This window comes from Bufo bufo, chromosome 2 (assembly GCF_905171765.1).
Source record: "Bufo bufo chromosome 2, aBufBuf1.1, whole genome shotgun sequence".
In the NCBI taxonomy this organism is placed as follows: Eukaryota; Metazoa; Chordata; class Amphibia; order Anura; family Bufonidae; genus Bufo; species Bufo bufo.
In genome coordinates this window covers 364,033,501-364,049,993 of record NC_053390.1, presented here as the reverse complement: position 1 = coordinate 364,049,993, position 16,493 = coordinate 364,033,501, and the positions used below count along the sequence as shown (strand labels likewise).

Below are 16,493 nucleotides of genomic sequence, written 5' to 3'. Positions count from 1 at the left end.
CTCCCTAAATGCATTATGAATAGTAAGAACAACCTCCAAATTTTTTTTAAATATACAAATTATAATATCCCCCTATTACTTGATATTCCTGTACTAGTTAGTGGAGTTCAGTGCCATTTTGGGTCCTTGGCTCTTTATCACACAGTGCAATAGCACTTAGGACCTTTTACCTTTATTCAATATATTCCTGTTATCCTTTTCTATTTTGTAAATCTGATTGATTCTTCTTCCAAATCCTAAACCTCCTTCTTCTGGTACTAATGATTCTTCTTTCTAATCTTATTTGCATTCATATTATCCACCCAGGTGGTACACCAATAAGAGGTAAGACTAAGAACTAAGAGTCACAGAATGATCTTATGCATTCTTTTTTTGTATTTCCATTATACTTGTATCTGTTTTTTATCATTTAAAATATCTTTTTTTTTTATTAGTTTACTACTTGATCATGTGTCTTATTCATCTCTTTTATTTTATTTACTACAACAATTTTAGTTTGTGATATGCTTCAAAGAAAGCATATCAAGGTCTTTTGGCCAAAGCCCAGTCACAGCTTTCCATGTGTCCCTCTTTTTTTCTTCTTTTTCTTCTTCTTTTTTTTTTTTTCTTTTTTTTTTTTTGTCCGACTGATTGGAGAGGAAAAAAAAATCATTTTTTCTTCCTTAGCTGTTCATGTTCTGGACCTATGCCACTTGGTCTAGGGAACAGTTGAAGACATGCAGATGGCAACCAGGAGTCAACTTTTTGATCTTGTATTTCACAGATGTTTTTGGTTTTGGTCTTGTAACTGTTCTTCTATTTTTCTTCTTTTTTTGCAATTTTTTCTTGTAGCAAAATTCAAAATAAACTTGACGTTTTCCTCTTGCAAATTCACATACTGTAATTGTTTTTCCCTACTGAAATTTCTTGAACTTCTTCATTAACTTTTTGGATCATCGGTTCTCCAGGTGCTGGAAACAACAGGTTTATGACTTTCTATTTTAGTGATATGTTTATAGAAATGTTTTTTCAGTACACTGACTCAATGTTTACAGCTCTTCTTGTGTTTTTTTTTTTTTTTTGTTCTTTTTCTTCTTCTTTTTTTTTTTTTTTTTTTTTCTTGGGTTTTGTGACACCACACTGCTAATCCCACCTGTGGATTTGATGGGTGTCTTAGGGGCCTACTGTGGACCTCAAGCAGTGATTGGTTGGCTTCTTCTGGTCTTGGCAGTAGCCATGGTTTTATATATTTTATTTTCTAATTCAGCTGCTCTTTGTTTTCCAGCATACATTTCTTAGCTTGTAAGTTGTGTCAAACTGTCTTTCTTTATAACCTGCATGTCTTAAACAAAGATGTGTTTCTTTAATGAAATCACAATATATTTTTAGTTATGGAAAAATTATAAAACAATATATATTTTTGTCTTTTTACTTTTTGTGCCATGCAGCATTTTTGTGCTAGCTGTTCAGTTTGGCTTTACAAAAATGTGAAACATTTTGGCTCACCAAAATTTTAAAATTTCTAAACTGTATCATAGTTAGTTTATTTTTACAAATTATTTTAACTTATTTATATGAAAAATTATTAAATTGACCAATGACAAAATATATAATATTTTGTTATATTTCAAAGCCACACTTCCTTGAAGCAGTTTCACTCATTTCCATTTTAATTAAATTTTAACAATTAATTTACATAAAAATAAATGCTTGTTGTATATGTGTTTTGTTTTCTTACTTAAAAGTAACAAGGGATAAACTGAAATGTTTAATTTACCATTGCATTACTTTTTATCTGTAGTCTTTAGCAAGAATCGACGTTGATTGGACCTTCCAATTCAGGGATTTCTGTGTTACAAATGGCAAATTGTGGATATCTGGAAATAGCAGAACCCTATCTGACTCTTTGCTTGGCTGTGTATTTTATATCTGGACAGGTGCACTACAAATTGAGCAGAGTGAAGAAGCTGACCAGGGAAAATATGAGTGTGTTGCAACCAACAGTGCTGGGACACGGTATTCGGCTCCGGCAAATCTATATGTAAGAGGTAGGAATGACAAACCCCAGTGTCTACATTTTGTGGGCAATGGGGCTATTATTTTCAGGCTGTTCGCAGTTACTGTTATCACAATACAAAATTGGACAACAACTGACTCAGTAATTGTGGAAAATGTAAGAATATGTAGGTCATTACCTGAGGGTTGTAAGTATTTTACGTTTCAACTTCTTTTTTTTTTCTTTCTTGCATTTAGTTGCGTGCATTACATTTACTTTTGGGGAGCTGTAATTTTTTTTTAAAAGTCTTTATTTGTTCCTATACTTGTTAATCCTGAATTTATAGTTTGATGTTCTCCTGAATTGAAGATAACATTGAAAGCGCCAAGATGGATACAAATACTGATATTGCTTTAGTGTTTGTCGTGGATAACACTCTAACCTTAAACAGCATTATAAACATAATTGTATATTCATCTCACTTATTTTACTACTATCCTTCTATCTTTGTATTTCTGTTTCATTAATTTTACATATTTAATGGTAAATGTTATCCCTTCCACTACAGTAATGAACTGACTATTCCCTTAAATGACAGTAGCTCTTCCTATAAATGAATGAATTATGATGATACAGATGGCTGTGAACAATGGTCACTGTGCATTGCAACGCACAGCAAATGTATCTTTGATTTTGAGGCATGGCTTCATATGGATGGTTAGTGTTTTCTTGCTCATGTAGCTTCCTGCACAGACCAGAATTTGCAATTCCAACCTATGTATGGAAAGCGATGGGTAATACCTTAGTGTCAGCTCATTTCTGTAGTGTTAACAGTATTAGGAACATATTATTAAAAAAAATATGTCAAGTTACTACAACACAGAGATCTTTTACCGAAAAAAAAAAAACTCTTCCATAACAAAAAAAGATAAATAGCTAGCTATTGTTTCTAAGCTGGAAAAATGCGGATATTGAAGATTAGAGAGGTATAACAAGTAAAAGATGTTCAAAAAGCAGTTGAAAGCCTTGATATGGCCTTTTTACTCTCTCTGTGTTTCCCTTGTTTTTCTCCTTTCCTCATTTCATTGTGTTCTGCATCAAACCCCTACATCCCTCAGAGCTGCGAGAAGGTTGGTGTGTTTTTTACTTTTTACCCACCTTTACAAAAATATTAATTCAACAATAACAAAGAATACAAATGAAATGAATGTAGCTGCATTGTAAATTTTTTTTAGTTTTTTTTTATTCATTTTTTCTTACGTTTAGTGTAAACTTTTGGCAATGGATGCTCTAGTTTGGCTTCTTATGCTTGCTGTAATCAATCTGTGGTGCATGTGAGAATGATCGAGTGCATGGCAACCTCGGATATGACGACTCTTCTTTTGTTTATTAAATGCCTGCCTATACTACTGGTTTGTTATGCACAGTAATGATAGATGGCATATCGGTTGGGCATGGGAGAGCACTGTATTGTGACGACTAAATTCAAGCTATACTAGAACTGTATCTTTGCATGTGTAGTTATTGCTTGTCTCGTATGTAAATAATGTGCTTGCTTTGTCTCCCTACACCCCTGCCTGCCGTACCTTCCACAAGACCATTAAACAATAGCCTCTTCAATTATTCACTCATAGGTGCACATTTATGGAAGTGTCTAAAAGAAAAGCTGCTATTGTTGTCCATAGCAGCCAATCACAGCACAGCTTCTATTTCGTACTCTCCTCTTGAACAATGATAGCTGTGATGTGATTGGTTGATATGAGCAACAAAGACATTTTCATAAATCTGCTCTACAGAATCACATTTGAGAAATTTATCCCTTGATTTCTATAACATGGCACTAACTAGTTAATTATCTGTAACTGGGACTTGGAAACACTGCACGTTAAATGATTATTTCATAACAAGTAGAGTTACACCTAAAAGTAGGCATCTCTTTTAATGTTTTTCTCTACATCATCATGGCATAATGCCTGATCCCTTTACTTTTTTTTTTTACATAATTAGAATGGCTTATTGCAAAGAAAAAAAAAGATTTTCACTTCTAATGTGGTATATAGTCTTTTTGGATCTGCAGAATGTCATTTCAAACATGTTGCTACCATACTGGTCATAATATGGTTGTAGCCTCTAATAATTAGCATTAGACTGCTAAATGTTACTTTATGATTGGTTGCATTTGGCGGTGTTATATCAAGCTTGCACCATTCTACTTTGTCATTAAATAATCCAAGACTTTATGCACTACATTTCTGATTATGTAATACTGTTGGTAGGCACACTTTAATGCAGGGATCACAATTTATAAATTCATTATATATATATATATATATATATATATATATATATATATATATACAGTACAGACCAAAAGTTTGGACACACCTTCTCATTCAAAAGAGTTTTCTTTACTTTCATGACTATGAAGGCATCAAAACTATGAATTAACACATGTGAATATATACATAACAAACAAGTGTGAAACAACTGAAAATATGTCATATTCTAGGTTCTTCAAAGTAGCCACCTTTTGCTTTGATTACTGCTTTGCACACTCTTGGCATTCTCTTGATGAGCTTCAAGAGATAGTCCCCTGAAAATGTCTTCCAACAGTCTTGAAGGAGTTCCCAGAGATGCTTAGCACTTGTTGGCCCTTTTGCCTTCACTCTGCGGTCCAGCTCAACCCCAATACCATCTCGATTGGGTTCAGGTCCGGTGTCTGTGGAGGCCAGGTCATCTGGCGCAGCACCCCATCACTCTCCTTCATGGTCCAAATAGCCCTTACTTTCAAAGTTTTCCCATTTTTTTTCGGCTGACTGACTGACCTTCATTTCTTAAAGTAATGATGGCCACTAGTTTTTCTTTACTTAGCTGCTTTTTTCTTGCCATAATACAAATTCTAACAGTCTATTCAGTAGGACTATCAGCTGTGTATCCACTGACTTCTCCTCAACGCAACTCATGGTCCCCAACCCCCATTTATAAGGCAAGAATCCCACTTATTAAAACCTGACAGGGCACACCTGTGAAGTGAAAACCATTTCAGGGGACTACCTTTTGAAGCTCATCAAGAGAATGCCAAGAGTGTGCAAAGCCGTAATCAAAGCAAAAGGTGGCTACTTTGAAGAACCTAGAATATGACATATTTTCAGTTGTTTCACACTTGTTTGTTATGTATATAATTCCACATGTGATAATCATAGTTTTGATGCCTTCAGTGTGAATCTACAATTTTCATAGTCATGAAAATAAAGAAAACTCTTTGAATGAGAAGGTTGTGTCCAAACTTTTGGTCTGTACTATTATTAAACAATGTAATATTAAAAAAGGCAGTAAAAGTCCTAACTCTATTATAACCAAAGATGACTACCAATAATGTAGACTGAGTACATACAGGTGAAACTCAAAAATTTGAATATTGAGTAAGTTCATTTATTTCAGTAATGCAGCTTAAAAGGTGAAACTAACATATCAGATAGACTCATTACATGCAAAGCAAGATTTTTCAAGCCTTTATTTGTTATAATTTGGATGATTATGGTTTACAGCTTATGAAACCTCAAAGTCACAATTTTGAGGTACCCTTTTCTCAGGGGGTATGGATTAATTAGCTGACTAGAGTGTGACACTTTGAGCCTAGAATATTGAACCTTTTCACAAAATTCTAGTTTTAAGCTGCTTTAATGCAATTCCTTTTAACCTTGTATTACTGAAATAAATGGACTTTTGCACGATATTCACATTTTTCGAGTTTCACCATGTATATACCTATGCATGAATGTCAGTGGTCAGTGCTGTTTAGATTAATCTAAACAGATGCTGAATTCTAAATCATTGGATCTTCATCTTTGGTTATAATAGCATTAGGAATTTTACTGTATATATGTATGAATTGCCTTTTTAATATTACATTTTTAATAATAAATATATATATATATAGCTGAAAAATAGAGCAGCACTCCAAGATTGCGGTAAAAAAAGGGTATGTATTTATTCACCCATAAGTGACGCGACAATTCGGCTCCAACATAAAGCCTTTCTCAAGCCTTGAGGCTTGAGAAAGGCTTCATTGTTGGAGCCGAAACATTGCGTTACTTATGGGTGAATAAATACATTCCTTTTTTTACCGCAATCTTGGATTGCTGCTCTATTTTTCAGAAATACATTTTGGGTAAGCCTCTCATTTGAGCTAGCACCCACTTCCATTATTGGTTAGTGCTGCCATATTTTCACATATATATATATATATATATATATATATTATATACAGTACAGACCAAAAGTTTGGACACACCTTCTCATTCAAAGAGTTTTCTTTATTTTCATGAAAATTGTAGATTCACACTGAAGGCATGAAAACTATGAATTAACACATGTGGAATTATATACATAACAAACAAGTGTGAAACAACTGAAAATATGTCATATTGTAGGTTCTTCAAAGTAGCCACCTTTTGCTTTGATTACTGCTTTGCAACACTCTTGGCATTCTCTGATGAGCTTCAAGAGGTAGTCCCCTGAAATGTTTTCACTTCACAGGTGTGCCCTGTCAGGTTTAATAAGTGGGATTTCTTGCCTTATAAATGGGGTTGGGACCATCAGCTGCGTTGAGGAGAAGTCAGGTGGATACACAGCTGATAGTTCCTACTGAATAGACTGTTAGAATTTGTATTATGGCAAGAAAAAAGCAGCTAAGTAAAGAAAAATGAGTGGCCATCATTACTTTAAGAAATTAGGAAAACTTTGAAAGTAAGGGCTATTTGACCATGAAGGAGAGTGATGGGGGTGCTGCACCAGATGACCTGGCCTCCACAGTCACCGGACCTGAACCCAATCGAGATGGTTTGGGGTGAGCTGGACCGCAGAGTTGAAGGCAAAAGGGCCAACAAGTGCTAAGCATCTCTTGGAACTCCTTCAAGACTGTTGGAAAACCATTTCAGGGGACTACCTCTTGAAGCTCTATCAAGAGAATGCCAAGAGTGTGCAAAGCAGTAATACAAAGCAAAAGGTGGCTACTTTGAAGAACCTAGAATATTACATATTTTCAGTTGTTTCACACATTGTTTGTTATGTATATAATTCCATGTGTTAATTCATAGTTTTGATGCCTTCATAGTCATGAAAATAAAGAAAACTCTTTGAATGAGATGGTGTGTCCAAACTTTTGGTCTGTACTGTATATATATAAAATTTATTTATAAATTGTGATTCCTGCATGAAAGTGGGCCTACCAACAGTATTACATTTTGTCCAGTGACATTTTTGGCAGTGGGTAAACCAGTGGCTAGTGCCCTTAATCCATTGGATCCTGAAGGGTGAGCAACCTACATTTGTGGCATTGAATAAATAAAAATGGTGTGTATCCATAGCTAAAGTGCCCAAGGCTTCCTGTCCCATACTATTAAACATATGGCAGAAGTACAATTGGCCAACTATATGGGTATGTTGACACATATCGGATCTGACATGAACTTTGGCATCAATTCTGTGCCAAATCAGCATCAAATTCTACAACAATCAACAAGGCCAGCACAAACACATTAACATGCAACAGAAATTTTCCGGTGTGGATTTTGACATCATAATACAAAAAATCAAGTGTGGAAATAAGTTGTGTGCTTATTATTTTGGGCAGAATTGCTGGAAATTAACCCCTTTGGACTAATCCTAGTTTGGATCTGCTGCAAACCCCTCAACACATCTGCAGCATATCCACGGGCCGAAATTTAAATTTAAGCCTCAGATTTCTGCAGTGATTTTTTTTTCCTTCAAAATACTCTACATCCGACATGTGTGAATATATACCTATGTCAGATTTTCCTTGATATGGTCTTTATTCCTATGTGCTGATGACAGGCCAAAAGGCACACGAGGCTATAAAATAAAAAAATAATCTAAAATTCAAAAAATATATATGTAAATATGACAAATGTAGTCATGTTAGAAACGTGCCATGATGACTGAATATTATTATACTGTGATATAACAACACAAGAGTTGAATATTTGAAAGCAGGAATATTTGTGTCTTTTTGCTTACTAGTCTAGATTCCGCAAATGCTTGTTGAAAATACAATTAACCTCCTAGTTGACACCCTAATTTCATAGCAGATTTCTTTCTTGCTATTAATCCAGTAGCTGTTGCTTTACCTAGAATTTGTATGTAACTAAACTCTGAATGTTCCCCTGCCATACTCCTCTTTTCAGCACACTCACAACCATAGTGACATTTTAACAAACTTCAGCCTAATCTAATATTCCCCCCCTTGTGTTCTCCTCCTTATTTCAAAATCCCAACTTTTTAGTTGTCTATAACCCCTCTGTCCCCTTCTATTGTTTCAGTGCAGATATACAGGATATCAGACAGACAGAGAAAAAAAAAAACAGAAAAAAAAACATACATTTAATTTCTATGTAACATATTTTTATAAATTTCCAAAGCATGGTTGCCTAGACCTCAGTCATTTGCTTGCATGCATGACCCAGTCCAGTACTGAACTGCTTTGTCTCGTTTACTATAGTGAAACGTTGCTCTCTATATTTTGGTATCTGTTTAGTATATAAGATCTTTAGGTTGCCTTCAGTCTGAAATCTGAAAGTGAGTCGTTACTTTCAGTGCGTTGTAGATGAGCACCAGGACTGTGATGTGACAATGTGGCCAGTCACATAAAATCACATCAACTGGGGGCACTCAGCACTTGAGGCTGTGTAACACGAGCATGCTGGCAATTCACCAGTTCTTTTATTGAATATGTATGTATATATATAAAGTACCATATATACATATGTATTTGCATGGTGTGTTTGTGTTTGTTCAGTAGTTGGTAAATTGCTGGGCCTGATAGGTGTAAGTAAATGTATGTTACATGTTTTGAATCAAAATGTTGCATTTAGAAAAGTCAATGTGTATGCCCTAGCTGTATACCTTATCAATGTGATACAAATAGTTTTCTTCGACCATGTCTTTGTACTGTGCATGTCCTCAGAACAATGACTTCTCCATTGGTTGTGTTGTGCTTATTTTCTCCTTTCTTATTTTGATCAGTTCGGTTCGGAAATGCTCCCAGGTTTTCTATCCCTCCCACAAATCATGAGATCATGCCTGGAGGAAGTGTCAATATTACTTGCGTTGCTGTCGGGTCACAATGCCCTATGTGAAATGGATGTTGGGTGCTGAAGATTTGACTCCAGAGGATGATATGCCAATTGGCAGAATGTACTGGAGCTTACAGATGTCAGGCAGTCGGCTAATTATACATGTGTTGCAATGTCTACTCTTGGTGTTATAGAAGCAATAGCACAGATAACTGTTAAAGGTAAGAGCTTCATTAGTGTCTTAACATTCTGATTTGGTTTCCATGTATATATAGGACATGTTTAGCCAAGATATTATTATTTATTGCGGTGTGCTATACATTTACATTGTAATCATTTATTATTTGAACGACCATATACAATTAATGTTTTCAGTCAGTCATATAGTTTGCTAGTTATTGCCAGCTGCCTGAAATGGCACTTAAAGTGATCTTTATTAGTTTTGCTAAAACTCTATACATTTACTTCTCTAATGGGCTCTATACAAATGAGTGTATTGTCAGCCAAACCACAAACTAGAAACCGCTGGTTTGGCCAACAATCTAAAGTATATTTGAGCGCTCCAACCCTCCCTAACAGATGATGTTGGGGAGAAGGATCAGATGATTTTTCGCCCAATCCTTTTGTCCTCCTAGAAGATAAGCCACCACCAGAAGTGTTTGGCAGCAGCTTCCTCTTCCATTTCCATTGACAACACATACACACTCGTCCAAACCTGAATGTGTATGGGGGAAGTCGGGAGGTGATTGCTGTCGGCCAACAGCTATTAAATGTGTATGGACGTCCTAAAAGGATTGCAAAAAGAGAGTGACAATATCTCTCAATAAAATACCTAATACCTAGCTCAAACTATCCTATTTCCCAGAACATTACAAGGACTCTCACAGAAAAAAGTTGCTTACACATGAACTGTGCTTTGGTGATCCATGCACATCGATTTCTCTTAACCCCTTCAACCACCGTGACCGTAATGGTACATCATGGTGGTTGAGGGAATGTATGGAGCGAGCTTCTAAGGTGAGGCTCCCTCTGCCTTCTGATCGGAGCCCCTGCAGTGAAATTGAGGGGCTCCGATTGGTTACCATGGCAGCCTGGACACTTCTGAAGCTTCCCAGGCTGCCATGGTAAGCTCGCTGCTAGCTGTGCATAAACTACAGCTCAGCAGGGAGCGTTGTCAAAATCCTACTCACCCTAAATTTCCTATTAGGGTGAATAGGACAAGGGATCAAAAGTTCCAGTTTCTAGCCCCCTAAGGGGGTTAAAAGTTGTTACTGTAGAAAAAATAATAATTATATTATATTATATATTTATATATATATAATATATATAGTTATATAAATAAAAAATATATTTTAATCATTTCTGTGCGGTGATCACCATAGCAGAAAGAAAATAAAACCACATAATTCGCTATTTTTTGTCACCTTTCCCAAAAGAAATTCAATACCAGTGATGAAAAAGTTGTATGTGCACCAAATGTAAAAAAGACTGCAATATAAAAAAGTTATGTCAGAAAATGACAATGCAAAGAAACTTATTTAAAGGGCTTCTGTCACCCCGCAAAAGTCATTATTTAATTTTTTGGATAGTTCATTCCTTTTAGCGCGATATAGGAGAATATAATGGTATTACATACTTTCATGCGCCGTTTCTTTAGAAAACGAAGTTTTATAATATGTAAATGCGGTCTCTACCAGCAAGTAGGGCGTCTACTTGCTGGTAGCCGCAGCAGAAAACCGCCCCCCTCGCCGTGTTGATTGACAGGGCCAGCCGTGATCTCCTCCTCCGGCCGGCCCTGTCAGTAGTTCAAATCGTGCGCCTCTGTTCAATCGGCGCAGGCGCTCTGAGATGAGGAGGCTCGTCTCCTCAGAACTCCCTCAGTGCGCCTGCGCCGATGACATCACGAAAGAGAAGACGTCATCGGCGCAGGGCACTGAGGGAGTTCTGAGGAGACGAGCCTCCTCATCTCAGAGCGCCTGCGCGATAGAACAGAGGCGCGCGATTTTTGAACTACTGACGGGCCGGCCGGAGGAGGAGATCACGGCTGGCCCTGTCAATCAACACGGCGGGGGCGGTTTTCTGCTGCGGCTACCAGCAAGTAGACGCCCTACTTGCTGGTAGAGACCGCATTTACATATTATAAAACTTCGTTTTCTAAAGAAACGGCCGCATTAAAGTAAGTAATACCATTATATTCTCCTATATCGCGCTATAAGGAATGTAACTATCCAAAAAAAAAAAAATGACTTTTGCGGGGTGACAGAAGCCCTTTAAAGGTTTTTATTGTTTTGGTGGCAAAAACAAAACAAAACCTGTATGAGTTTGGTATTGCCGAATTTGTATTGAGCCACAGAATAAGGATGTCATGTCATTTTTAGTTTTTTTTTATTTAACCCCACAAAGATTTTTTTTCCCGTTTTCCAATAAGAGACTTGGTAAATAAAATGGTGCCCCTAAAAAATACGACTTGTCCCATAAAAAATAAGCTCTCATATGGCTATATGAACAGAAAATGTAAAAAGTTATGGCTATTGGAACGTGGGGAGGAAAAAATGAAAATGCAAAAGCGGTTCTTAAGGGGTTGATATTAGCACCCATGAACATGCAGCAGTTAGACGGGTGTTATAGAAATGTGTTGTGTGGTTACGAGATTGTTATTTTGAGCTAGGCATTGTAGATTAGTACAGTTAATTGTGGGTATTCTAGCCTGATAGGGTCAGTTAGACCAGTGAATGTTGAGTTTAGCAAGAAATAATAAAGAATATTTGTGATCAATTTTTCAAGCAATTTCCAAGTAATTTTGGATGAAATTTCTGTTATTGCCTTTTGAGTGTGTTTTGATTATTTCTATTATAAAACACTTTAAGAACTTTAAAAACTAAAAAAGTCTGTATGTTGTTTTTATTCAAATGGAATAAAAAACTTGTCACCATGAAAATGCAGTGCAATCTGCAGGCAGCATGTGCTAGAGTAGGATGAGCTCAGCATATATATAATTTAGAGGAAAAGATTCAGTATAACTTGTAATTCATACATTTAAATCTCTGCTCATTCTGCACTTAGCAGTCATGTGGACGGTCCTACTCAGAGAGTAATGCTATCTCTGCATAACTAAAGATACAGAGGAGGCTGTCAATCAGTACCCATATGACTCCTAAGCATAGAAAAAGCCAAGGTATAAATCTCGTCCTATAGACTATATATCAATCTGCTCAGCTCCTCCTGCTCTATAACATGCTGTCTTCCTATTGCACTGCATTTTCATCATGATAATTTCCTTTTAAGTGTTCCTAACATTCAAAATTATCTTGATTACTGTTTAACAAGACCAACAGGTTGATCACTTATCCAGGGTGTTTGCCAATTAGGGTGGTCCCATTACTAGTCATTACATTGTTTCTGATCTTTCTATTATTACGTCTTAATGTACAGCTTTTGTGTACTTTAATTACATAATAGCTTTGAATAAATGAAGCATAATTTGTCAAGTTCTTTAGCAACATCACAAAAATACAAATTTTCTTTAATTACCATTTATTTTAGCTAAGCAATAGACAGTGTTATTTATGTCAGAAAGTCTTTTTGATACATTGCCTTTTATACTATCAAATGCGTTGACCAAGGCTTACACATTATTTCTAGTTTAGAAAGAATATTGTATTTAATCTAGTATTCCAATTTTATTATAGCCTTACCAAGGCCTCCTGGAACTCCTGTGGTGACAGAAAGCACTGCTACAAGTATCACGCTAACCTGGGATTCTGGAAATCCTGAGCCTGTAACATATTATATAATCCAGCACAAACCGAAGAGTTCTGAAGAACAGTATAAAGAAATTGATGGTGTAGCTACAACACGGTATAGTGTTGCTGGCCTTAGTCCTTATTCGGAGTACGAATTCAGAGTGGTTGCTGTAAACAACATAGGACGTGGCCCACCCAGTGAGGCAGTTACCACAAGGACTTCAGAACAAGCCCCATCTAGTGCTCCTCGAAATGTGCAGGCACGAATGCTGAGCTCAACCACTATATTGGTTCAATGGGAAGAACCTGAGGAACCCAATGGACAAATACAGGGCTATAGAGTTTATTATACTATGGACCCAACCCAACATATTAATAGTTGGACAAAATATAATGTAGCCGATAGTCAAATACCACTATAGGAAACTTGGTGCCTCAAAAAACGTACTCGGTGAAGGTCTTAGCCTTTACTTCAGTTGGGGATGGACCATTATCTAATGAAATTCAAGTCATCACACAGACAGGAGGTAGGTTAAGCATTTTTTCATTGGTAAATGTCTTACGTTTTACTTCGATGAAGTTTAAACTTCTCTACATTCATCTTATAATTGAAATAATACATTATTGAAAATAAAGACCTCTGGTAGACTAGTATAAAGAAAAACAGGATGCTATTGATCAACCAAGGAATCTTGCATAAACTATCCTTAATTAAATTATACATTTACAGTATACCTTCAAGGAACATTACAAAACATTCAAGAACTTATTGCCCTTATTTAAATCTTTGTTTCATTATATCAAACAATCCCTCTATAAAATAAATAAAAATAACATAAGCCATAAAATGCAGGGAAGGGAGTAATAAAATATCAATACAACTAATTTAATACCCAGCTTGATTGTCAAATATTACAGAAAGACCTAGATAAACTGGCAGCACGGGCAAGAACAAGGAAGATGAATTTTACTGTTAATAAAGGTAAAGTAATGCACAAGGGCCACAGTAATCACAAGGCTACATACACTTGAAATGGAGTAAAATTTTGAATAACAGAAAAAGAAAAGGACCATATTCTGGTTACAGTTAAGCTAAGCAGAAGTACTTAATGTCAGGCAGTAGTTGCAAAAGAAAAAAAGATATTAGGATGTCTAAAAAGAGAGATAAACAACTGTGATTCCAATATAATATTACCCCTTTGTAAACCCTTTGAATGTGGGGTTCAGTTTTGGTACTGATACTAAAATGGATATAGGAGAGCTAAAAGGGTTCAGAGGCTGGTGAACAGATTATTAAATGGCATGGAAGGTCTTTTTTTATAATAAAAGGCTTAAAAATTGGGCTTATTCAGTTTAGAAAAAAGATGCCTTAGAGGTGATCTCATTTACATGTGTAAATTCATGTATGGTTTGTACAAAGAACTGGTACATAATTTATTCATTCCAAGGACAAAGGACCAAGGGACATTCATTGCACGTGGAGAAAAAGTGATTTAGACATCAGTACAGGAAATAATTCTTTGTTTAGAGTAGTGAAACTATGGTATGCCCTACTCCAGTGCAGGTTGTAATGGCAGATACCATGTCAACATTTAAAAAAGGGTTAGACGCTTATGTAATAGCAAACAGCATTGAGTGTTAGAATTAATCTAGCAATTGATGATGTATTATAGATCTGAGAAAGGCTGAACTTAATGGATATATGCCTTTTTCCCCCCAAACTATGTAACTACACAGTGCTAATATTTTAATGTAGTGTAAATGAATCAGAAATGGTGTTCAGAACAATAACTCATCATCAAAAAAAGTCATACAAGCTAATCTATATACTTATATACTTACACACAGTACATACCAAGGTTTCTACAAAACATGGGTCTCTTGATGGGTCTTAAGGAAAAAATGCATTTTCTTTTCTTTTTTATGTCTTTGCATTTTTGTTTTTTTCATAGAAAGTGTTTTTTTTTGTAAACTGTAAAAATACAACAACGTTCTAACTCCCTATGAAAGTGTCTATTGTATGTGTGAGAGATATAGGGAATAGAATAATTAAATTAGATTGTTAAAGGGAACCTGTCAGCACCAAAATGGCCCTTACAGCTGATGCCCTCTGGTTTCTAATGATGTGTTTGTCTAAGTCGTTCAGTGGGCATGATTGCTGTAAAAGAACTTTTATTCCCTCACATTCTGTATGCAAATGAGGATTTTGAAGTCAATGGGGCAGCATCTTTCACACTTGAAGTCAATCTAACCACGCCCCTTCCCACCTCTTCACAATTCCTTCTTGAGATCGTGTGCAAGTACATATGTGAATGGTCTCTGGCACGAGATTTCAAGAAGGAATTGTGCATGAAGAAAATGAAAAAGCTCATCTATCAAACTGGAAGGGGCGCGGCAAACTTGATTTCAAACGTGAAAGCTCCTGCCTCCTTGACTTCAAAATACTCACTTCCATACAGCCTGCGAGGAATAAAAGTTGTTTTACAGCAATCATGCCCATCTGACGACTTAGACAAACACATAATTGGAAACCATGTGGCATCCACTATAAGGTACTGCAGGCAGTTTAGGGACCATATTGGTGCTGACATGTTCCCTTTAAGTCCACTTGGAACACAGACTTAATTTGTAGTGCAAGTGCTTTGGAATATGTTGACTATGTGTCAAGCTAGGGGTAACTCCTATGACATCTGAAAAATCTTCTGGTCGCATATATATAATAGGCTTACTCTTGTTTTTAACTCTATAGATATCCTTGTCAATTGCTGAGCTACTGGACCAGGAAGTCTGCACTAAAGCACCTTTATTTCTTGAGCATACACATTTGCTCATTGACACATATTCTTTTGAAAATGTAAGCAATCCATTCATGGTTGTTTGGATTGATAGTTATAGATAGTTATGTTGGATTGCTTTCTCTATAATTAAAATTCTGTCAAGGTATGGAGTATGTGTAGCCGAAGGGAAAGTATATCATGTCTGTGAAACAAGCCTATAAGTAGGTGTGGTGGCGTGTGTAGAGATGAGTAAATTAGATAGGAGCCCCATTAGAGGCAGGACTAATGTGAGCGTGACAATCTCTGTACATATGTTGTGGACTATTTGGTGCTATTTAAGCAAGGGAAATAAATGAAGCATTTATTTCTGCAGTTCCCAGTCAACCACTAAACTTCAAAGCAGAAGCAGAGTCAGAAACAAGTATACTACTGTCCTGGACTCCGCCACGTTCTGACACAATATCCCGCTACAGGCTGTATTATAAAGAAGGGGATCATGCAGAGAGGTAAATTGTGGATTCTGGATTATCAGATACTTTGGAGTATTGTATAAACACCAATAATAAATAAAATGAAGCATTATTATTAATTTAATTAGTTGGTAAAATTTTCACACATTTCAGTTTAACAAAGGCGTAGAGAACATAGTAATGGCCTCAGTGTGCAGAAAAAGGTCAAATGAATTAAAGATCACATCGTGGAGGCTATATGGACAGAGGTTATTCCTGAACTATATAAATGTCATAAGTATGACATACAATAAAATCTATTGCATTAGATATTTTCTTCTTATTTATTCTTTAACACTCTAAGATAGTGGAAAGATTGTAATCCATAGAGTAATCTTTCACTTTAGGCCTCATGCACACGACCGTTGAGTGCATCCGTGGCCGTTGTGCCGTTT

The 16,493-nt window shown here is 36.1% G+C and overlaps 1 protein-coding gene across 1 annotated transcript in view; it reads left to right on the top strand.

Moving 5' to 3' along the window:
- PTPRD (protein tyrosine phosphatase receptor type D) overlaps positions 1–16,493 on the top strand; it is a 413,356-nt gene that overhangs the window by 197,751 nt on the left and 199,112 nt on the right. The window contains 8 exon segments of the mRNA XM_040417151.1: positions 1,917–2,027; positions 3,094–3,105; positions 9,020–9,115; positions 9,118–9,183; positions 9,186–9,290; positions 12,759–13,220; positions 13,223–13,339; positions 15,963–16,102. Of these exon segments, the coding sequence (XP_040273085.1) occupies positions 1,917–2,027; positions 3,094–3,105; positions 9,020–9,115; positions 9,118–9,183; positions 9,186–9,290; positions 12,759–13,220; positions 13,223–13,339; positions 15,963–16,102 (1,109 nt within the window).